This window comes from Chaetura pelagica, unplaced genomic scaffold (genome assembly GCF_000747805.2).
Source record: "Chaetura pelagica isolate M959 unplaced genomic scaffold, ChaPel_1.0 scaffold382, whole genome shotgun sequence".
Classification (NCBI taxonomy): Eukaryota; Metazoa; Chordata; class Aves; order Apodiformes; family Apodidae; genus Chaetura; species Chaetura pelagica.
In genome coordinates, this window is record NW_009952478.1 from 1089282 (window position 1) to 1112434 (window position 23153).

At 37.1% G+C, this 23153-nt stretch overlaps 1 protein-coding gene across 1 annotated transcript in view; it reads right to left on the bottom strand.

Moving 5' to 3' along the window:
* Nucleotides 1–457: 457 nt before the first annotated feature.
* Nucleotides 458–23153, bottom strand: part of PARP8 (poly (ADP-ribose) polymerase family, member 8) — a 141654-nt gene continuing 118958 nt past the window's right edge. The window contains exons 18-29 of the mRNA XM_010008622.1: nt 20438–20530; nt 14032–14157; nt 12438–12503; nt 11047–11114; nt 10657–10705; nt 9744–9856; nt 9505–9577; nt 7468–7537; nt 5276–5352; nt 4290–4359; nt 1442–1526; nt 458–808 (exon numbers count right to left, since the gene is read on the bottom strand). Of these exons, the coding sequence (XP_010006924.1) occupies nt 706–808; nt 1442–1526; nt 4290–4359; nt 5276–5352; nt 7468–7537; nt 9505–9577; nt 9744–9856; nt 10657–10705; nt 11047–11114; nt 12438–12503; nt 14032–14157; nt 20438–20530 (993 nt within the window). The 3' untranslated portion in view covers nt 458–705. The remainder of the gene's footprint in view (nt 809–1441; nt 1527–4289; nt 4360–5275; nt 5353–7467; nt 7538–9504; nt 9578–9743; nt 9857–10656; nt 10706–11046; nt 11115–12437; nt 12504–14031; nt 14158–20437; nt 20531–23153) is intronic.

Below are 23153 nucleotides of genomic sequence, written 5' to 3' on the forward strand. Positions count from 1 at the left end.
GCATATCTAATGCAGTTCTGCTTAAAAGAAGCAAACACGTCTGTGCTCTGTTGTGTCACTATTTGATATTTCAGTATCTTTATTATGAATATAATGTAGTAGAGGACTCGGTCTATTTTTGCTTCTTGAGGTGGCTTGTTGCACAGTTGCACAGATAGGTAAGTTTAAGTGCTTCGTATATCCTGATGCTTCAAGATAGCTACTTTGAGGGCTGCCAGAGGTACTCATCAGGGCACACAATATGCTTCATGCCCTGGAAACTGGACCCTACCTGTGTTGCCATCATGCTCCCTTGGAAAATAACAGTTGTTTATGTGAAGGACAGAGATTTGAATTGTTTTGTTTTCCCTTGGGAATAAATTAATGAAGATATTTCACCAAGAGAAAATCAGTAAATTATTGCATTTGTTTGCATTTTTAGATGTACCAACAATCAACTCAATCACGTAAAAGCAAGCTGTTTAATTATTATTAGATGTAGTATATTAATAGACTGTGCACCCCTTCAGTTGCTAATTCATACCATCTCAGGTATTTTGATGAGATAAGAAATACTAAGTAAGAAAACATTAAGTATTCAAAGGGTTAATTTGCTTAGAATAATCATAATAATAAATTTGTTTTTTGTGTCTTCTTCAGTTCAAAATCCAGCTTTGAGACTGAGGAAGGCTTCCAAATCACATCAATTAAATAAGACTGGTCCTTTTAACCAGTAGCAGTTTGATTGCCAATGACTCGAAGAATCTCTTTATGAATGCTTGGCTCCTGTGTATTTATACTTGTATCACCCACTTGACCATCTTCATAACTAAAAAAAAGTACAGAAATAAAATCAAATTAGTGTTTTATTAATCTGCCTAAAAAACATCCCAAACTCTGTTTCATTCAATAATCAAGAGTGCTTATTTCATATGTTAACATGTTTCTATTAAAATGCCCTGCTGCACTTCACCATTACATGCAGATCCTAAGCTCTAGGATGTGAAGGGTGGTGAGGCTACCATTTTCACTTGAAACCTTGAGGCTGAATAACCCACTAGGACCCAAAGGGGCAAGTGACAAGTGAGAGAGGAAATGCTCACATCACAGATAGGAAGACTTTAATGAATTCCTCAGCCTTAAAACATATAATCAAATAGAAATGATATTTTATGATACATGTGTAGACTTACTGTAACATGAGGTAGTTATATAGAGGAAAAATCATTAGCTCTCCATTAATTTATTCTATAACAAAACATCTACTAAACCTTTGTTGCTTGTTTATCCATGCATTTTCTAACAAAAGTAAATACAGAGAAAGTAAAAAAAACCTAATTTTTCTGAAAATTATTTGGAAGAAATATCTTTCATCTGCTTCCATTACAAATACTGAAGGGAGCATTGGGAAGAAGGTCCAGGATGAGCAGAGACTGAATGTTAAAAGAAGTTTTATACTCACACAAAGAAAAATCTTGTACACACGTGATCAGTATTGGGAACTACCCATATCTCCCCATGTTTGTGCAGATCGGATGAGGTTATCACTAACAAGGAAAGAATATATTTCATAGTGATAAAAGCACTTTAAGAGATTTGATTTTTTTATACACTTTAAATAGCATTCTGGGAATGTGCAGTTTTCCACTGCAGGTCTGTGATGTGTAGACTCTGAGTTGGATGCTAGTAGAAAAAGGCAGATTAACTTTATTCTTGTTTCCAAAATATGTTACATTTTATAGAAAACACAGATGTTTGAGGTATGGGAGCCAGCAGTTAAATGGAATGAAAAAACGCATTTATTAAAACTGACTTTAAATGACCACAGGGCTGTTAAAGAGGATTTGAGTAAAATAATCAGCCTTTGGAACTGAGATATTTGTGTTTGATGATGTCTGAGCCAAAAATAAGACACAGAAGACAATGTCTGCAAATGAGATATGACGAATTTGGTATTTTCCATACTACCAACTATTTAAAAAAATTAAGCATAGTAATTATGACTCAAGGGAATTACAAAGCTTGCCAAAACTTGCTTAGTGTTTAGAAAACAGCAAAGTATTAGATTATATGTTGTTTACCAGCAGAACAAGGACAATACAGGAAACACACCTTTTTTGCTAGATAGAAGCTATACCATTCATCTGGAATGACCTGGTTCATGGTGAGTTGGGTGAAGAACTGGCTGAAGGGCAGAGCTCAGAGGGTTGTAATGAATGAGGCCACACCTGGCTGGTAACTGGCCACCAGCAGTGTTCCTCAGAGAACAATTCTTGCACCAGTTCTGTTCAATATATTTATCAACATTCTGGATGCAGGAGTTGAACACTCACTGTGAGCAAATTTGCTGATGATACCAAAATGGAAGCTGCTGTTGACCCTCTTGACGGACAAGAGACCTTGCAGAGAGAGCTAGATTGGTTGGAGCATTGGGCTGTAATAAATAGGATTACATTTAACAACCTGAAAAGTCAGATTCTGCACCTGGGAATGAGTAATGCTGGGCAGCAGTAAAAAGTGGGAGAGGAGGGGCTGGAGAGCAGCCCTGCAGAAAGGCATCTGGGGGTGCTGGCCGCCAGCAGGCTCAGTATGAAGCAGCAGTTTGCCCTGGCAGCCAAGAGGGCAAATCCCATCCTGGGATGCACCAAACACAGCCTGACCAGCCTGTCAAAAGAGGTGGTTACCCCACTGCATTCAGCATTGGTGCAGCCTCAGCTTGGACACTGTCTGCAGATCTGGGTCTGACAACTCAGGAAGGATGTGAAGGTTCTTGAACATGTCAAGAGAAGAGCAACAAAGCTGGTAAAATGGCTGGAAGGAATGTCCTATAAGGAGCAGCTGAGGACTCTGGGATTGTCTAGTTTGGAGAGAAGGAGGCTGAAAGGTGACCTCATTGCTCTCTGCAGCTTCCTGAGGAGGGGACATGGAGAGGGAGGTGCTCAACTCTTCTGATATCCAGTGACAGGACATATGAGAATGGTTCCAAGCTGTGTCAGAGAGGTTTAAACTGAACATCAGGAAGCATTTCTTTACCAAGAGGGTGGTCAAACATTGGCATAGGCTTCCTAGAGAGGTGGTTGATGCCCCAAGCCTGTCAGTGTTTAACGGCATTCGGACAAAGCCTTTAATAACATGCTTTAACCTTTGGGCAGCCTTGAAGTGGTCAGGCAGTTGGACTAGGTGATCACTCTATGTCCCATCCAGCTGAAATAGTCTATTCTGTTCTATCCTATTCTTACACTACCATGAATAAATGCATATTCAATTTTTATACAATTTCTTCTATTAATGGTATTTTTAACAAATAGTTATCTCTTGTAATTAATTTTATTTAACTTCTATATTAAGCACCTCCCCAATCACTTCTTTTCAGAAAAAAGTTAAGTGAACGTGCGTGATGTAAAATATATTTTATCTATTATTTAAAATCCAAACTTTAAAAATTGGAATCAGTATACTAAATGTGAGGAAAGAACAACATGGATGAAAAAGCCATAGTGAAAGATGCAATTTTTATTTAGAACTGTCAGGCATTAATGGCCAAGTAAATTCTAGCAGACTCTAGAGTAATTTAATATCTTCTGAAAGTTTTAGAACTAAACTTCTGTATTTTTCTGTCAAGATCAAATTGCTTTTTCATGTTGACTGATGTTTTCTTAATCATGGTAAATATTTCACTTGCATGTTCTCAAAACATATATATTAAAATGCAGCATATATACATAAAGCTTCAATATTGGAATAACACCTTTTCCACCAACTGTCTTAAGTTTTACTTTTAGAAATACATAAATGCTCCAAATAAAGGACAAACTGAGTTTAGTTTAATTTCTTTTTTTTTGGCCAATGAGACTAATTACCAATTACTGGTACAATTCTTATTAAAATTTCTTAATTCCTTGTTCTCAAAATCTGCAGAGGCTTCATTACTTGTTAAAAGAATAGCCAAATCTTTCAAGAATGTCTGTACTCATAAGCACTTTAATGCACCTGTCAAGAGTTTGCAAGAAGTCAGTGTTTCAAAGAAAGGCCCTGACTTGCGTTATCTTGATTGCTTAGGAATATGATCACAATTTAAAGACAGATTAGATGATCAGTCACTGTGTGCATATCATTACTATGGCTTTTCTTCAGAGAGGGAAATGTTCTGAACTGAAATGTAAAGGTCAGCTATTAAACAAGCACTCACACACACCTACCAGCAGTCTCTTACCTAAAAAAAACAATAATGGGACTAAAGGTCTCACTGATTTGCATCCAGTAACACTGTGTCCAAGACTATAACAGTTTTTAAAGAGCTTTCAGCTTACCTTCACATAAGGCTATGCATTTTAAGTTACGGCTTTGCAAAAATTGTGATTGTTGTCCTTTCTTCTGTGACTGAGATGTAAAAACAGTAGAAAACTTAATTAGTGCAGCAAGACAAACTGAGTGAAAAAGTGACAAAGGAGAGGGCTGCTATTTTCAGTGGTTTATTAATGAGCAAAGACAAAGTCAGACTTTCTAAAACATTTATATTATATTTCTAAATGTAATAAAATGTCTAAAAACTTATATTATTTGCTCAAATTATTGTAGGAGGGATTTAAACTCCTGTATCCATAATTATTACAGAATGAATAATATTAATAGAAATATGCGACTGCTACTGATCAACAAATTCATAGCTGAATAAAAAAGCAGTGAATTTGATCGCTTACTCTTTGGCCATTACTCTGATACTTTACTGGCTGTCTCATTTCTGAGGGCTTTTGCTATTACAGACTGGTATCTCTCCAAAGCCAGGTTATTCTGTAGTTTCTATGTGTTAACTACAGAGACAGATGTACAATTTCTCAAAATTCAGCCCTACATGTAAATAATATGAATTTGCTTTAGATAAAGCAGAATTGTAATAGTTTAATGTGTAAAAACCATGAAAAATGGACTTGTTATAAATGATTGCTGGTCATTTTCCAGCAATCACCACTCTTAGTTCCTTTTGCATCATTCTTCTGCAAGTCTAAAACACAGAAAGCAAAGGATTACTAAGGGTCATAATGCAATTTTTATTTCATTTTCATTTTCTTCCTAAATTCTGTTGCTTGGAAAAAAGGGCACAAGTCTGGTACTATATTCTGTAAGTTGTTAGTAAAAGCAGCTGGGCTCTATTAGGTGTTCACAGTCTCTGAAGTTGATTTTGTTCAATAAAATAAACCAAACCTGTTAGCTTTCACAAAGGGAATATTACCTCCTTTTCAGCTATTGAGTTCCCAAGCACAAAGCCATAAATGTTCCAGAGACTGATGTACTGTACCTGTGATGTATTACTGCCCTTACTGCCTGAAGCTGGTTCATCTTTAGCTGACACCTTCTGCTGCTTCTTGTTCATCCCTAGGAATAATAAAATAATGTAAGATATCCTGACACATAAATACCAAAAATAATGAAAGTTAAATAAAGAGAATAAAACAAATATCACAGTGGGAATCACAGTACTTTGCATGGCACCCTGAAATCTAGTCAACTTTGTCATAGCGTATCTCAGTTTAATCCTGCAAATTACCGGTACATTTGTATATACTGTAAACGCCTCAAAGAAGTCAAGTTAGCATTAACTAGGTCCAAAATCAGATAAATGTGAGCTTAAATGCACTTAATTCAGCTCAGGAACACTTTTACTTGGTTGCATAACAAAGCTGCATGTCAGCATGTCTTGAGTGTAACTGACCCTAGTCAGGCTGAACTAATAGTCTTATTTACTGTGGGTGGAATAATAAAATAATGAGAGAAAAAGCATTAGATATTCTAAGAATGTTTAAAACTTTATTTAGAATTATTAAAAGTAAAGCTAATTTTAGGAGTAGTTAATTTATTTAAAGTTTTAAAGTCTACCTTGGTTTAATTAATTTATCTACACATCAGAGTATTAATTTGTCAGCCACATTGCATCCAAATTCCACCTCAAAAATCTAAACATCTACATTTGTGCCTTAGATCTCCTTTATAGAATCACAGAATCATTAAGGTTGGAAAAGACTCATCAAGTCCAACTGTCAGCCCTAAACCCCTGTAACCACTAACCATCTCTGAAGCACCATGTCTACCTGTTTTTTGAACACCTGCAGGGACAGTGCCTCCACCACCTCCCTCGGCAACCTGTTCCAATGCTTCAGCACTCTTTTTGTGAAGAAATTTTTCCTAATACCCAAACTAAACCTCCACGGGTACAACTTGACCCCATTTCCTCTTGTCCTATCGCTAGTCACTAGCATGTTTTTGACATTCCTCATGTTGATCCATATACAATTCCTGTATTGTATACTACTACAGACTTCCTTGTCTTTCTATATCCTGCATTTCTTGGCAACTTGAAAACATAGACTGAATTATAGAGAATTTTAACTCTTTGAAGGAATAGGGAGTGTAGGACTCCTCCGTGGTTTTTACTGGCATCAATACCACATACTTCACAGGAACACAGGCCTCCTTTCTGGAGGAGTCTGGATGAGGGACCAAGAAAAATAGATAAGAAAAAACATGTTGAAGCTGAAAAACAGTGTTGTTCACAAAGAAGGGCATTTTGTTACATGATGACACTGCAACCTACGCATTTTGAGTTCTAAAATGCTTCCATACTTGTGTAAAGTCTGAAAAGCTAGAATTGCATTTAGAAACTATTGATATTAGGATCCAGTAAACAGTAGTAAAAAATGCTGAGCTCTTAAAATGAATTGTGACATTACCTAAAACCACTAAAAATCAGAAAGCATAACTGAAGCTCTCAGTATTACCTACATGCACACAAACATACATTCAATTATAATAGCACTTTCACATGTGAGGAAATGGTACATACAACATATCTAAAGGAAAAAGTCAACAAATTTTAAAATCTCTCATATTTCTTAATATGCACAATCCTGTATCTTGCTTCTCTTATGCTTTTATTTATGATTTAATTCTTATATGGAAAACTCTGCACAACTTACCTTTGTATTTACTACTGGGACAAATTATGTTCCCTCCCATTCTCATGCTAAAATAAACATACTGTCCTGTACTTCCTATGTAATGCTGACATGGCAATACTTGGGAACACTGAAAAATATACACAGTTGAGCATGTCTATTGATTAATATTCCTTTGTCAGATCAGGTTGTAAAAATAAATTTATAAATAATGTTGGATGGACCTTGGCAGATACAAAAAATCACAAGCACAAAGTTGGATTTCTACTGCGGAATCAAGAGACCAGCTTCACTGCACACAACATTCAGTATTTGCTACTAGTTACCTCAAGCACAGTTTCAAGGTACTCAGCACCTTGGAAAATGAGGACAGGTATTTGATAAGAGAATTTATATTTTATCTTTTGAACAAATTAGATCTTAGTAAAAAAATATAAAATTTAATACAGTGTTGTAAACAGTGAAGCTGGTAAGAAAAGCAGTCAACTAACATACCCCCCTATATTTCTCATATTTTAGAGTGACTTATAAATATCACCTGAGTAACCAAATGATATGCTTGATAATGGACTAAGGTAGATTCCACTTCCAAACATTGCACCATGGAGCTGAAAAAGAACAAAGTGATTTTTTAACATTAATTTGGCTATCTGGAAAAAACAATGGTAGGAACAGGTTGTACTGTAGATAAGCATCTGCTCCACTGCACTAATTTATTGACTGGTAATAAATAGCATTCAAAGAAGTCTTTAAAAAATCATGCTGCAAATACACAGCATAGATACTGTGTATTCTGGAAACCATGTCAAAATGCCCAAATATAATTTTACGTCAGATTTATATATAACATTGCATTTTCTGTTTTTAAATCTAACATAATCATGCAGGATACCTGAGGGGGATGCTTCTGTACATGGCCAAGTGCAGCTCAGCCTTAACAAGTCTGAGCAAACTCAGCATGTGTCTCACACCAGAACCTTTTTGGGAGCCACGCCCTAAGCCAACTTCTGTGAATCAATGGCAGCAACAGTTGCTTTTATTTTTTAAGGCACAAAATGAAAAAGATGGTGATGATACTGGTCATACACTACAGAAAAACCTAGTTATTAGTTCAGCCTGAGTACTGGAGGAATGGATTCAAACAAGCTTCTGCTTGAGCCAGTTCAGACATGCATAATGCATCACTGCAGGGCTGCTCTTTAGCCATAAGGCTATCAGATGTCTAAAAAGAACAGAGGAAAGCGAAGACTCTTCTTCACCAACATCAGTGTTCCAAGTCATGAAGCCTTGGCTAGGCAACAGAGATGAGCACTTCTTATTAGCCCTGCAGTCATTTTTCTTGTCTGTAAAGGGAGAAGTATGGGGTTTGACTTTCCTACCAGGGACTGTCTGCTTTATGTGGTAAAGCTTTTAAAGAAAACACACCAAGTAGTTGTTGGAGCACAAATAAGAATCCAGACCTATCTAATCCTACCTAGATAGATGTTATGACCACTGGGCTTTGGAGTCATGCTCACCCTTACTTATTTCCTCCCATCCAATGATATTTACATTGTCTCTACAATGCGTCAGAGCTCTAGTAGGAATGTGCAAACATGCCTTCACTCCTCCGGATCCTACAATGTTGCACAGCATCCTTGGTGAGTAGATGTTTTTTCCTGGCTGGTTGTTACTGGGGTAAATATGATGAACTGAGCTCAGATATGCCTTAGGTATATGAAAGATCTAAAACCCATTACTTATATAAAATAGGGCTTTACTGCTTCCTCCTATTCCTAGTATCTTGACTCTCAACAAAAAAATAAGAGTAAACTAAGGGGTATGCTTTGGTGAATTTTGATATGTAAATCCTGCTTTCTTGGGGAAGTATCTTCAAAAGATACCAATAAAAACATCCAAACCACTAAGAGGAACAGCAGAGATTTCTAGATCTTTTTTTTCCGTGTCTTCTGTACCTCGATTCCTAGTCAGCACCTTGGGATCCTCCTCCAAAGTACCATGGACTCAGCTCTGAGAACGAGCTGGAAAAACCATGATGCTAAAATAGTCTGAGTTACAGCTCCCCAGTCCCTCTGGTACTGCCTAGTTTGCTCTGTTGTAGTTGTCTTCTGATGATTTAGTCTGAGAAAATAAACTGAAGTTTGCAATAGCTCTTTCCTGGACAGTACACTCGTATTTCCATTTCCAAAGAGACAAGAGTAGAAGACATGATGCTGTAAACTCAGTTCCTGTATGCTCTTGGATCCTACAGCATGGAGATTATGTAGCGCTAGATTTTAATCCCAAAACTGCATTTAAGCAATACTGAGCTAGGCCTCCTGGAGGTGCTGCTCAGCAATGTAAAACTGAAGCACTGACTCCAGTAATGGCATTTTCTTGCAATTTTAGTAGATTTATTATTTAATTATAATTGTATCAAAAAAGTACCTTTCACAGGAAATAAAGAGGGTATTCTAAATCATCCCTTTTTTCTACCCCTATGACTGCTAGATCTGCACCCCCTGAAAACTTGCCTAAACTAGTACGTAATCAAGCATGCACAGGTTAGCTGAATTCTATTTAGTCTACTATTCACCTGCAGCCTTGTATTGGAAGCAACAACTAAGCCGTTCCTCAGGATGGAATGCCAATTTTCAATGTGTGAACCACTGAAAAAATGAAAACGCAAGTATTAAAAACCACAGTGTAAAATGTGAAATGAAATCAGTCATCCTTTAAAACAATACAACCACAGCTGTAAACCTCAAATACAAAGAACAAAAAAATAGCATGGCTTTTTGATAACCTTTGATTAATATGACTATATGAACTTACTGAAATGCAAAAGTACTTCCGTAGAGATTTTTAGCAGCTCGGAAATTCGATTCTTTGGCTGGTGGACTGCTGAGAAGCAGGAACTGGTGGGGAGTGTGCATAAACTTTAGTTGCTGCAAAATACAACAGTGCACAAGTGAAAAGAAATGATTAGCCCAAAAGCATTGTATTTCCATAATGGTGGTTCTTAAGATACCATGCTGTTTTACACAATACATGACTTCATCTAAATAACTACATGAACTACAATGAAATTGGTCTCATTACCATAGTTTTTTACCTGAAATCAAACAGTAAAAATGTCTTTCAGTTTATGAAACACATAGAAATTTCTGAAACACATTTCAGCCTAATGTTGCTCTAGTAAAGTCATTACATTGAACAATTTCATCATGCTATTCTGATCAAGACTGGCTTTGAATTGAGGTTCAGATTTGAAAGGTTGCAGATTACTATGCCTTTAATCCGAGGATCAGAGGCACTTATACTCAGGAATTAAACTCAGCACTATCTCTCTAGTATAGCTATACTTTTTAAGGTGTACTTATATATGAATGTCATGTACACACTATGTGCATGTGCATTGCTTTCTGTACAATTTCTGTATCTAGTATTCTATACAGTAACAAAACAGATAGTGAAATACTCTCAACCAATCTCAGATTACTACAAGGTAGACACCTTTATTTGAACTACCCACCTCAAGTAGCCTTTTTCTGAGCATTATTCCTTTGACCCGTGTTAAGATATTCACAAAATGATTCTACGAGTCATGACCTGATATGACCTATTTTTCTCCCTTGCCATTGACGGAATCCATGTAGACACCTACATTTGGACAGAAGACTCCACCTAAAATGCTAATTTGAGCAACAGAAAATGAGATAATAACATAGAACCCACAGACACTTACCCTATTCACCGGTAGCTTCACAATATGTGATCTATTACTAGAAATAACCCTAAAATAAAAGACAGATGCATTATAAATAGTAACCAAGCAAAACTCTTCTTCTGTAGAATGTGTTATGAAAGGCCACCACAAAGCACCCAGCTGCAGGTCTTTGAACCTATTAGATCAAAGTAGACCATATCTTGACTAGAAACTGAGATCAGAGGCTGTACAAATAAGCTGGAGTTTTTCCAGTGTTTCCAGAGGGCCCAGATGAGGTACAGAAACACCCCAAAACCATCTGCAGTTGCAAATGTCAACCCTGATGTTAATTCTTAGGAATTACACTGGTGATTACTCATTAAAGCTGGTACATTAAAAATTATTATCTTATGTGAGTCAATTTTATACCATTGTAGAAGAGGATGTGCAAGAGGGTCTTGTTTATCCATCTGCTTCTTTATTTCCAAGTAAGGTGCCTAGAAAAGAGTAATTATGTTCTTTATTTCTAGTTGAATCATAAGGTTAACTTTACATGTTACATTGCCCATGACTTCATCTATTAAAACAAATACATGGGACTTATTTTTAGGCTTAAACCACAGTTTTACTGACATTTAGCATTGTACAGTTGTACATGTGTTTTGACAACAAGAATTAATATAGCAATTATTTTCCCTGGAGTAAAATAATAAGTACATAATTAGCATTAAAATAAGCATATGATAGCTAACATTAGAGATCTCAGGGAGAACAGCAGAAGACGTCTATTTGTGTTTGGCTCTTGGATTAAGAAATTGGACTGGAATTTCACAGAAACAAGTATCTCAAAATACTCCCAAATACTCCACTCAATTTTAAAAAACTGTTTCACGCTATAAATTGGTAAAGTAAAATATAGTATTAGCTTAAAATCCCTTTTAAAACCTTTCTTGATTTCAATCATGGTCCAAAGCCTTCCTTTAAAACTCTTCGGTCCAATTATTATTTTAACATAAAAAAAGGAAAACAGTGTCATTTTTCTTTTTAATAGACATTATACTAGTTAACAAAACCAGCCAGTTTTAAAAATTTTTACATGAAATTAAATTAAGTAATGCAAATACGTGAATTTAATTTTCAGTTTATTTTACTCCTCTCTATACACCTCATTCTTCATTCCAGAACCCCAAAGTACTAAACAAATTCATGTAAATTAAGATTTCTAAACTGTTATGAGGTTACTTTAGTATAGCAGTTGGAAAAGCAAGGTACATGGGAGAAATTTCAATAACCAATTACAATCATTTGTACAATCCAAATGTTTAAGAAAGGAAGTGTAATAATAAACGTAAGTATGGCTATCAGATTCTATCCTACTGTGAATACTGAGAAATCATACAGCAGTTATTCCAAAAGACCCAGATTTCCACGTCTCCAACCATAAATAGCTGATCAAGTGTTTTGCTATAATAGAAATAAAGCTGTAATTCAGACCACTGTGACAAAATCAACATCTTTTGCTTTGGAAATAAAAGACCTAGTTTGGCTTTGGTATTTCCAGAAGTGCAGTAGTTGGTGGTTATGTCATTACAATATCCCATTCTGCTGTTATTATCTCTTATTTAAACTTCAAAAGATCTGAGTTCTACTTCATCACTTTTATTTGACTGCAATTATACTCTTTGTTATTTTTAATATGTATTTTATTACAGTTCATAGAGAGAGAAATTACACTTCCCCACTAGTCACAGGCAAGAAATATAAACATCCTCCTAGTCCTAGAAATTGTGATTAAGTTAGGTAAAGATTTTTAATCTTACCTGTGTCATCTCTCTAATAGAAGTGATACTGTCCAGCGCTTTCATGACTCGGTCATAATTCTTCTTCTGATGTAGCATAAAAAAAGCAAATAGATTGAAAGAGTATTAGTCTTTGGCTATACAAAACCCAGAATTTTTTGAGTGTATACAAAATCAAAGCTAGAATGAATGTTCTGCAAACCAATCCTTTAAAACACTTCTAATCAATAGCTTTCTTCCATATCACACAGACTCTCTCCTTCAGAGTTCATTAAAATTACCCCCAAATATTAACATGATAGATTTTTTTTTTTTCAATTTCACTGGATTCTCAACACACTAAAAAAAGTAGAACACTTTTTATACCAATATTTGTAACTAAACACAAGGTTCTCACAGTTATTTGGACAACATGCTATTAAGTTAAATAATGCAGCAACCAAATAGATTTTAAATTATATTCTAAACAAGCAGATGTGTTTACTTTGCTAACAGTTCTAGAAAACATCAGAGGTCCTTCAATTATCCCTCTGTCTACCCCTGATCCTTGCCTGCCTTCTACTTGGGAACTGTTACTGGATGGTTCCACCTTTTCTAAGTGGATGAGTTTAACAGTTCATGCTTCACCAGCTCCACATCACGTCACCTTCAGGAGCTTCACTGTTTCTCATCTTCAGATCTTGCCAACTTCTGCCCATGGGCTTTCACCTTGCCCATGCTGAGAAAAAGTTAGGAGGTGGTGGTGTGGGGCCCTGCCAGCCCAGGGTCTCTTCCCATTCCTCTTCAGGTGTCACCCTCTTTCACATTCCCTCCTCTGCTTCAAACTTCCACCTTGTACAGCCACCAGACTAGATGCCTCCTCATCAGCCAGCCCTCTTCCGAACACCTCCTGGCAAATCTTTCTTCCCACATGCTACAAAACACACTCACCCCTTCCTGAGGAAGAACCACTGTTAACTGGCCATTGTTCAGAAAAAGTGAAATGCATCCCGATGGAGGATATTCAAAATTCTCTTTTATCCCCTTGGGGATGGCTCAAGTGAGATGCAACATTTAACACCGACTCAAGGGCTTCACTGAGAAGCAGTATTTCCAGCCTGAAGAGCAAGCTAAGGAAACAGTTCTTTACTTCAAAATTGATGCTTGTACAAAACTTGACTATTATGTCAACAGTTGATAAAATTATATTTAAATACATAACTTGTTTGCAAAGAGAAAATGAGATGACAGCAAAAACCACTTTAAGAATAAAGATGGACCGGAAATCCTCTGGTCTATGTTTTCCACACTTCCCAAAGGAAATTGTTCTCTTTGAGTCCAATGTATACAGTAACAAAAAGAAACTAAGAATATAAAACTTTGCATCTAGAATTTTTATCCTAAAATAATTTTTTGGCTTCAACATAACTCTGAATGCAACTTACAGTTTATACTCAAATACCTTCTCAGAGACAATAAAAAGAGCTACAAAGTTCTGAAAATCATCACATGCTTGTGCTATATTCTTGATCTCTGTATCTTATAGTAAAGGAGACTCCTCCAGAAGAAGGTTTTGGTTTGAAATCTGATGCATGACTAAAACCAAGCTATGACAAAATGAAAGGTAACTACTCACCCTAGGGTTAAAGGCCAGCATCTGAGGATCATTAGGATCAACTACAGAAGGATATGGCTCAAAAATGACGACTTTCCTAGGTGACTCTAATGCAGACCGACACATGGATACTAACAGATCAACCACCTAGGTATAAAGCAAAATCTTCATTCAATATATGTACTTTCATGTTTTTTCATCCAGTCTGTGCTAGCTTGGTTTTTTACACATTATAGTAACACCGTATTTAATTGGTACCTCTATAATCCAAACCAGGTTATTCATAGAATATAGCCTAGAACTGAAATTTCTGCACTGATCTCAAGAGGTTCTGGGTTCAGCCCCAGTACATGATTCCAGGTGCATATGTAGGATCAGTACATGGTCCTAAATGTGGTATAATCTGCTATAATGTGAAATATATTGCTTGCAGTCCTTCCTCTTATGCACATGTGCTAATTCCTGGATAACATTCATTCTCTAGAGAAAAGAAGTTGTGCTGGATCTGTGTATCTCAGTACATTTGATGCCAGTGAAAAATGCGGCTCAAGAACAAGAAAGGGTTGGTGAATCTAAACCAGTGTCTGCTGCTCTCTTGAAGAATGTAATCATAGAAACACTTGTAAACATTGCTTCTGCTAAAGCCAGAGCAGTGCAGTGATTTAGCAGTCCTTTGCACACCTCACACTGAGAGATCCTCTTCCTTCCATCCTGTTGTACAAAATTACAACATGGCTTTAAATATCTACGATTTCCAAGATTCCACTGTAAGATCATGGGTGCAATATGCACACAAACATGTATTCTCCTATGTGCATATGGACACATATACAACTTAGCAACAGTCTTCTCTGCAATTGATCCAAAGCTTGTAATTCAAAGGTTAAAAACAGAATACAGTAATCACAAAACAGAGATGTAGTTTCTGGTAATGGTGAAAACTAAATACAGCTCACAATGAAATTCTAAGTTGCTACATAAAAATGTAGCTGCAGATTAGCTCCTTTCCCTGTTTTTTTCCTGTACCTAAAAACATTCATGTGTGAAAACAGACTTTTCCATTAAATGAAGGAAAAGCTGAGATGAATCACACTTAGTAGGTATGCCTGGTTTCTCTCATAACTCTACGTGGATAAGATCTCATCTCACAGTTGAAGGAGTTCTAGAAGTTTTTATATATCTGCCACTGTATCAGATCATGTGAAGGAAAAAAAAAAGATGGTTCTTTAAGAGAGGCAGAATGAAAATAAGAATCATGATGAAAAGGAAAGCGAACTGCACTACGGTGAGTCATACCACTGCCATTCTCCTCCTCTGCTCCTTCAGCATGAATGGACAATTTTCTGAGTCAGTTTAAAAATACTCTGCTAGTTCCAATTCCTAAATATCTCACATATATTGAAAAATGAATGTATTTCAATAATTATCCTTTCCTCCATGGCGATCTGATTACTTTTCAGTTTACAATACCTGTAAGTGTGATGAATGTTCCAAAATAGGGCATGTGCATTAGCATTTGCAAAGGAGACAAGATGTCTGCATATGCAGCCAGCTCAGGCACCAATCAGGCCTGCAACTGTGTAAACACATTATCATAAAATCAAGCCTGAGTTCATACACCCTGCTTCTCAAAAGGACTTCTTAGTTTCCAGTTGCAAAACACTACTAGGGAAGAGTTGTTTGAGTCCTCAGATCTCTTAATACAGTGACTGAAAGCGGTGTTGCTTTACGATTTATACAACAGGACTTTGTCTTGAAATTTGAACATTCTTCTTAGGATACCATCCCAAAGCCCTCCTTTAAGATAACTGTTGACTTCTATATGGTTTCTCAGCATGATACCTGCATATTGCTCTGACATGGGGGAAAATGTGCAGAGACTAGCATTAATTAAATCCCTGATCTTCCCTGAGATTCTTGTTTTGAGCTGATGGAGTGCACAGAAACTTAAAATCAGTAGGTAAGTCTAATACAAACATTATTATACAAACTTGCGTATGCATTCCTTGGTAATAAGAAGTGCTGTGCATCAAGTAAGTGTCCTTATAGTTGAGCCTGAACTCTTAACAGTAGGTACCCAAGTATGTAAGAAAGGATTAAAATACTTTCAAGGTGTACAAGATGACACTTGCTGGTGACAATTTCTTTTTAGGACATCAGTCTGTCAGATAGTGTCTCTCTCTCCCCAGAGACCCTCAATGGAGACTCAGGCATTTAGGTTTCGGTCATTTTGACAATGTGACTAAAGTAAAGTAAGGTGAGATCATGCTTGGAAGTTTTAGAAGGTACAATCACTTATTACTAAGGATGATCCATCAGAATGATTGACAAAGTTGGGGTATATACCTTAGGAAACTAGGAAAAAAACCAGGATGTGATTTCTAATAATGGGAAACTATATTTATATTCCTTCAACACACATAATTTTTTTGAAGATTCATCTGACAAAATGTATAGTTACACAATGCCAACACCCAGCTCTTACTAGTCAGCCTACACTCTATAATCAATGGAGAAAAACACCACTGTGCCGATAGTCTATGCTATTAATCACACTATCTTAAACTAATGTCAAAAATAGCACAGGTGAATCAAACCCATGAAGAGCTGAATGCTTTCTGCTCAACCAGATAAGATATAGTGAGCTGGGTGCAATGCTATCACTGGAGTGAAACTTAGCAAAACTTAACAACTAGGTCCAATGAGACAATCCACAAAATCTTATTTAAGTCTTTTAAGCACTGTTAAGATTGTAATCACTTCAATACTCTACAGCAAAGCTCTGAAGATGTAGAGATATAGAGCAAGCTCCACATATGCCTGCAACAATGATACTTACATAAAACACAGAGTGAGCACTAACCAGGACCACCACCTCTTGTGAGCTCTATTTAAAAACTGAGAGCTATTTATACCTAATGTGGTATGTATACGTAACATACCATGTAAGTTTGTATCTAATTTTCCCTAATTTTCACAAAGCAAACTTCCAGCTGTTCAAGGAGTTAGTCAATAGAACCCCCTATGAAACTGCCTTGACAATGGAGCAGAACAGGGCTGGCAGATCTTTAAGGACACTCTCCATAGAGCAGATTGATCTGCAGCTGTATGAAATCAGCAAAGGAAGGCAGAATATCAGGATGGATGAATCAAACTCATTCTGCTGGTCAAATTAAAGAGCAAGAAGGAAATCACAGGTAGTGGAAGCAGGGACAGGTGACTTGGGAGGAGTATAAGAATTCTGCCCAGTTGTGTAGGGATGGGGTCAGGAAGGCCAAGGCGCTGAAGCTGAACTTGGAAAAGGATGCAAAGAATAATAAGTGCTTCCACAAGTATGTAAACCAGGAAGGGAAGGTCCAAGAGAGTGTACACCCTCTGATGAACAAGACTGGCAAATTGGTAACAACAGGTGAGGAGAAGGCTGAGGCACTCAACAACTTTGATCAGTCTTCATTGTCAACCTCTCTCCTCACACCTCTGGACCCCACAACACAGGGACTGGGGAGTTAAGTCCCTTGCATTGTAAGAGAAGATAAGTTTGTGACCACCTGAGGAACTTGAACACACATAAGTCTATGGGACCTGATGAGATGCATACCAGAGTCCTGAGGGAACTGGTTGATGTAGTTGCCAAGCCACTCTCCATGACATTTTAAAATCATGTCAGTCAGGTGAAGTCTACTGTAACTGGAAAAAGGGAAACATTGCTCCCATTTTTAAAAAGGATGGAAAAGACAACTCTGGGTACTACCAACCTGTCAGTCTTACATCTGTGTCTGGGAAGATCGTGGAAGAGACCTTCCTAGAAGTTATGCTAAGGCTCATGGAGGACAGGGACATGGCCTTCAATGATGGAAAACTAAGGGAGTGTGGGCTAGATGAGTGGACAGTGAGGTGGACTGGTAGCTGGCTGAGTGACGGAACTCACAGGGTTGTGATTAACAGGAAAGTGTCAAGTTGGAAGCCTGTAGTCACTGGTGTCCCCCAGGTGTCTATACTTGGTCTGGCCTTGTTCAACATATTAATTGATGACCTGGACAAAGGGATAGAGTTTATGTTCAGCAAGTTTGCTGACGATACCAAACTGGGAGGGGTGGCTGACACTCCAGAGGACTGTGCTGCCATTCAGTGTGACCTGGACAGGCTGGAAAGCTGGGCAGAGAAGAACCTAATGGGGTTCAACAATTGTAGGGTATGGCACCTGGGGAGGAAGAACCCTATGCACCAATATAGGTTAGGGGCGGACCTGCTGGAAAACAGTTCTGAGTAGAAGGATCTGGAAGTCCTGGTAGATAGCAAATTATCCATGAGCCAGCAATATTCCCTTGGAACCAAGACGGCAAATGGAATTGTGGGGTGCATAAGGAAGAGTGTGGCCAGTAGGTGGAGAGAGGTCATTCTCTCCCTCTACTTTGCCCTGGTGAGGCCACATCTGGAATACTGCATCCAGTTCTGGACTCCCCCGCTCAAGAGAGACAGGGAACTACTGGAGAGAGTCCAGCAGAGGGGAACAAAGATGGAGCATCTCCCTTATGAGGAAAGGCTGAGAAAGCTGAGAGTCTTCAGCCTGGAGATGAGAAGGCTGAGGGGAGACCTTATCAATGCCTACAAGTATCTAAAGGGTGGGTGAAGGGGGGATGGAGCCAGACTCTTTTCAGTAGTTCTCAGGGACAGGATGAGGGCACAAGCTGGAACACAGGAAGTTCCATTTAAATATGAGGAAACACTTCTTTATGGTGAGGGCGACAGAGCACTGGAACAGGCTGCCCAGGGAGGTTGTGAAGTCCCCTTCTCTGAAAATATTCAAGACCTGTCTGGATGCAGTCCTGAGTAACGTGCTCCAGGTATCCTGCTTTAACAGGGGAGTTGAACTAGATCTCTAGAGATCCCTTCCAACTCTGACAATTCTGTGATTCCATGACTTATTGTGGCCTTTCAATACTTAAATGGGGCTTATACAAAAAGATAGAAACATAAATTTTTATCACAATCTGTTGCAACAGGACAAGAAGTAACCATTTTAAGCTGTAAGAGGGTGGATTTAGATTAGATATTAAGAATAAATTATTTACTATAACAGTGGTGAGACACTGGAACAGGTTGCCCAGAGAGGTGGTAGATAGGGCATCAATCAAAGGAAACAATCAAGGTCAGGTTGGACAGGGCTCTGACCAACCTCATCTAGTTGAAGATGTCCCTGCTCATTTCAAAGAATTTGGGCTACATGGGCTTTAAAGGTTTCTTCCTAACAATTTTATGATTCTAAATGTACATGTAATATACCATGTAAGCGTCTGAATTAGAAAATTAAAACTTTAGTTCCCCAGAAACACATAGCTGAGGCCTTCAGCAGACTTGAGGCTGAGGAAGAGGTGGGGCTTTGTCAACACACTTCTCTCCATTTCTTACAAGCTTACAGAGGTACCCCAATGTTTGGTATGGAAGGGTGCTGCAAATATAGCCGTCAAACAGTCTTCAGACATCAGATGAAGAGCTGATGTTCAGATCCCACAGTTGTACTCTCAAGTGAAGAAGCTGGTGTGCACTGCTGCCAAATGCCTTCCTATGAGGATATGGTCCTAGGCAGTATTCAGACATTTAGATGAATAGTTTGTTTCCCGTGGCTAGTTTCACTAGTGCTAGTTAAAGTTAACAGACCTGAATGTTTGCCCTTCCAAAAGAACCATGTTGCTTAATAAATAAATGTACAGACTGAGACGTATGTCTCGGAATCAGAGAGGAATGTAATTTGCAGTAAGATGTGCTAACTTTTAAGGTCTTAAGATCTTAAGCACAGGATCTTTTAACTTTTGAATTTACTGTAATCTAAGGTTAAATGATGATTTGGAGACATAGTTTATAATATTTTTAAAAAGAAGAAAATAATCATATGCTTATTACTATATTAATAACTGAACTTAGGAGTCGGGAAGCAAGCTTATATTAAATTCCTGATCCTTCAGAGGAGAGAAAAAAATCCATGTAGCAACAACAGTAAGGACTTTCCCACTGTTATTTAATGATCAAAACAACAGATGCTCAGTGGATAGCTGCACCCCAACACCATGAACAGGAAGTAGCTTATTAATTGCATGAGAATAGTAATGGCTCATTAGGTGAAAATAAATAGGAATTATCTTCAAATGACAATGGCTGCCTTTATTAACAACCCAGGTGACCTAGTTGTATACAACAGAATATGAAAACAGGGTAACTCTAATTGCGTGGAAGCAAAACAATGGAAGCACCTCATTAGTACTGTTTGAAAACACCAGCCATAACACTGTATTTACAGTTATAAGAGTGGTCAAATAAATAATACTTACCAAACAGAACTCATATGGGGAATTCAAGTAAAAATAAATATTAGAAGAAACTGAGTATAGTATAGAAAATCAGACAAGTAATAAGCATGAGATAATTCTACCTGAGCACCAGTTGCAATTTCATCAGCAGCTTCGTTCATCACTCCTAATGTTTGGAAAGCAAATACACACAGCTCTCGTTCACAAACAGTGGGCTACACAGAGAAAAAACAGTAAAATTATATTTTTGTTCTGGTTTTGGGTTTTTGGTTTATGGTATAGTACCTACAACAAAACTCAAACACATTTAATTTTTTTCTTTGGGTATTAACTGCACCATTCAAATTATGAATACATGTCAATCACTGATGGAGATGTATCTGAAGAAAAACTGTGAAGAACTCCAAAGCTTTTAAGTGCTCACAGAGGCTAAACTTAAATGAAATCTAAACAGATTGTAAAGCAAAACTTTCAGGAAAAGTACCCCATTGTCCTCATTAGACTCTGAAAATTTCCTAGATTATTAAAATTAATGGAGACCAAATCTAGAAGAGAGGAAGACTCCCTTCATAAATGCAGGTTTATTCTTCACAGTTTGCTATTCTGCTTTTGAGAACAAACATAAAAATCTGATCTAGAAGACAAACTTCCTGAAGCAGCTACCACTAATTTAATTTTAAACTAATTTATCAAATTATTTGTAAACTTTAAGAAAATCACAGAATCATAGAATCACAGGGCTTGGAAGGGACCTCTGAAGATCAACAAGCCCAACCCCCCTGATGCAGCAGGAACACCTAGGGCAGATCACACACGAACATGTCCCCACAGGTCCTGAAAGTCTCCAGAGTAGGAGACTCCACAGCCTCTCTGGGACGCCTGCTCCAGTGCTCTGCATTCTTGACATCTGGCCTTCAGAAACTTATAGACATTAATAAGGTCCCCTCTTAGTCTCCTCAAGACTAAACAGCCCCAGGTCACTTAGCCTTTACATTATGTTACTATAGAGTAATAATAATAAAAGGTGATATTTTATTTCAATAAATGAGAGGTGCTTCCAATCTTTTTTCAGATATCAAAATAGTAATAAAAAAAACTTTGATTTTTGAACCAGTCTATATTAAAAAAAAATTGTCACAATGCCATCTCAATGAACAAATAATAAAACTTATTTAAACTGCAAATTGAGTGAGAATTGAGTGTTCTGCCTCCACAAAGCAAACAAAGCAGAAACAAAAAAGAACACAGCTTTGAGTGAAGAGGCACGACTTCATAGGCTTCCTAATTGGTTACAACCCTTACAGCAACTCTGCTCTTACTTACTGAAAGATAATTAGCAGATCAACTTGTTAAATGTTCAAGTAATGAATCACACAGTGAAATGTTATAAACATTCAAATTGGACAAACACTTGAAAGAAATATAAGAAAGAAAAAAAAATTTAAACTTTCCTTAAAATTGACCCAAATAAACACAATTTTTTATTACAATGTAGAGAACAAAGAAAGTATATTTAGATACTTATTCTTTGAATCCATATTATTAAATACTAACTCACTGCATGCTAAAATGTTATTTGAACCTTTGTAACTGAAAATTCTAAGTGACTACCATGGTAGTCACTAAAGCATTCGTAGCAACATGCTTTAAATTCAAGCTAACGTCTCCAGGAAGCACTTGCAGAAACGAAAAAATGAATTAATTACATGAGGAAAACATAAAAATTAGCTGAATTCTATTTAAGACAACAGCTCCGTCAGTAATAAGAATATGGCTGTATTTGTAATCACTTGTTTCACAGTCCTTAAAATATGCAATTGCTGGGTTTCAGTGATGGCTAAGAATCTTCTATTCAAAGTCAAAGAAATCCAAGACCTCTTCAAGTCAACAAGAACCCACTGAGGCGAAGATTTCACCCATAACTGATAAATAATAACAAAGCACTTCAGGATGAAAAGCATTCTAAGTATGTAAGCTTACTAATTTAAGAACAGACATATCAGAATTACCAGACTGTACTTATTTTTACAGATAAATACAAACAACTGCTACTTCAAATATTGTTTTACAGTATTTTACCATTCGTATTTTATGGGCAAAACATTAAACAACATACATGACTTTACTAGGGTACAAATTTCAAAGAATCTAGCTTCAGTATTTAGTTTTGCTGAATTTTTTACTATTTCCTCCTTTGTTCTAAGTCTCAGTCTGAGCTTTCAACACAAGATGGCACTCTAAAGAGACTTCTTGACTGAAAGAAAAATTACTGATAGAGTGGGGTTTTTATCACCTTTTTGAATATATTCAGATTTTTATTTAGTCCTGTATAATTGTCTCATAGATTTTTAAAATCTCTTAAATTATGCTTTTTTTATAAATGGTTTTAGTATTTGTAAATGAGGAATTCGGGAAGGTATAGGCTGTATGACAGACATCAGCCACATAAATTATACTATGTAAAAGCTGAATATGATCACATAATTACAGAATTGTTGAGGTTGAAATGGACTTCTGGAGATCACTTGGTTCAGAACTTCTGCTCAAGCAGGCTCTTCCAAAGCCAGTTGCTCAGAAACAGGTTGAGATGTCTTTTGTAGGTCTCCATGGATATAGCCTGTCAGCTCACTTTTCCAGCCTGTCAAGGTCCCTCTGAATGGCAACCCATCACTCTGGAATATCACTCACTTTTCCCAGTATTGTACCATGTGGAAACTTGCTGAGGGTACACTTCACTCCATCATCCAGACAACTAATGAAGATATTAAACAGGACTGGGCCCACTACTGACTCCTAAAACAGAACACTCGTTACTGGCCTCCAACTAGATTTTGTGCC